Source organism: Zingiber officinale, chromosome 1B, assembly GCF_018446385.1.
Source record: "Zingiber officinale cultivar Zhangliang chromosome 1B, Zo_v1.1, whole genome shotgun sequence".
Classification (NCBI taxonomy): Eukaryota; Viridiplantae; Streptophyta; class Magnoliopsida; order Zingiberales; family Zingiberaceae; genus Zingiber; species Zingiber officinale.
In genome coordinates this window covers 69,427,245-69,428,455 of record NC_055986.1, presented here as the reverse complement: position 1 = coordinate 69,428,455, position 1,211 = coordinate 69,427,245, and the positions used below count along the sequence as shown (strand labels likewise).

Here is a 1,211-nt window from a genome sequence, read left to right as displayed (position 1 = left end):
TGAGCATCATCATGGAAACCAAGTACTAAGCACACAAGATGAATCATGACTATTTCAATTATATCAACTATCCAAGCTCAAGTATAGTTCAAGATCCTTAAGGTCAAGCCAAATTTCAAACTTATCTCCATATGATACTTAGCTTATTTCATGCTACCCAAGATAGAGAAAAGAAATACACTAAGCATACTACTAGCATCATTTACAATATCATGAATCAAGATAATAAACATGCTAACATTTTTACTAAAAGGAAAAGAAAGCATATAAGTGAAGTTTGATGTTCTTAAGATGTAACATGCTAACAGGCACGTCTTCAACGATACTCATAGGGTACCTACAGGAATGGTCAACTAGTTGCAGTGCCATAATAGTATGTAAAGTTTTTGAGATCTAATTTATTACAAATAGAATAAGGAATAAGGCTAACACTAGCCCCTAAATCACAAAAAGCTTTCTCAATGAATTCAGCTCCTATGTTGCAAGGAATATAAAAGCTTCCTGGATCCTTTAGCTTTGGGGAAATGTTTCTTTCAAAAAGAGCACTACATTCCTCCGTAAGTGCTATGGTCTCTATGTCTCCTCTTCTTCTCTTACTTGACATGATGCCCTTCAACAATTTGGCAAACTTGGGCATTTGTAAGATTGCATCAATGAGACGAACTTCAACACATATTTCTTTGACTTTCTCCAAGAATTTGCCAAACACTTCATCCTTCTTAAGCATAACAAGTCTTTGAGGAAAAGGGACTACTTGACTTTGTGAGCAAAGTGGAAGAGTCTTTTCAACCTTGGCAGTACTCTCCTCATCTTCTTGAACCTGGTTAGGTTCTTGTGTTGAAGGAGAAAGCTCTTCTTCAAAGTTCATCCCTTTTTGAGCAGTCACTTGGGGATCTCCCAAGTTCCGCCCACTCCTAAGTTCAATTCGATTGCAGTGCCCCATAGGATTAACATCAGGTTTCCTAGGAAGTTGACCTGGTGCTCTGGAAGATGAAGAAGCTAACTGGGCAATTTGACTATCCTGAATCTTTTGATGTTTTTCATAATTATCCATTCTCTGAGTAAGCTTCAAAATATCTTGCTTCATTTCATTCTAATTTGAGATAATTTCTTCAAATATCTTCTCAATTTTAGACATTGGAAAGCCTTGAAAAGATTGTTGTTGTTGAAAATTCTGCTACCCAGACTGAAAATTAGGTCTTGCCCCCATA

At 36.6% G+C, this 1,211-nt stretch overlaps 1 protein-coding gene across 1 annotated transcript; it reads right to left on the bottom strand.

Annotated features, from left to right (window-relative positions):
- Window positions 1–316: 316 nt before the first annotated feature.
- LOC122038784 lies at window positions 317–943 on the bottom strand. The gene is made up of 2 exons (XM_042598727.1): window positions 431–943; window positions 317–337 (listed from the first exon to the last, which is right to left on the bottom strand). Exons 1-2 carry the CDS (start codon window positions 941–943, stop codon window positions 317–319), a joined length of 534 nt encoding a protein of 177 aa, XP_042454661.1.
- Window positions 944–1,211: the final 268 nt, after the last annotated feature.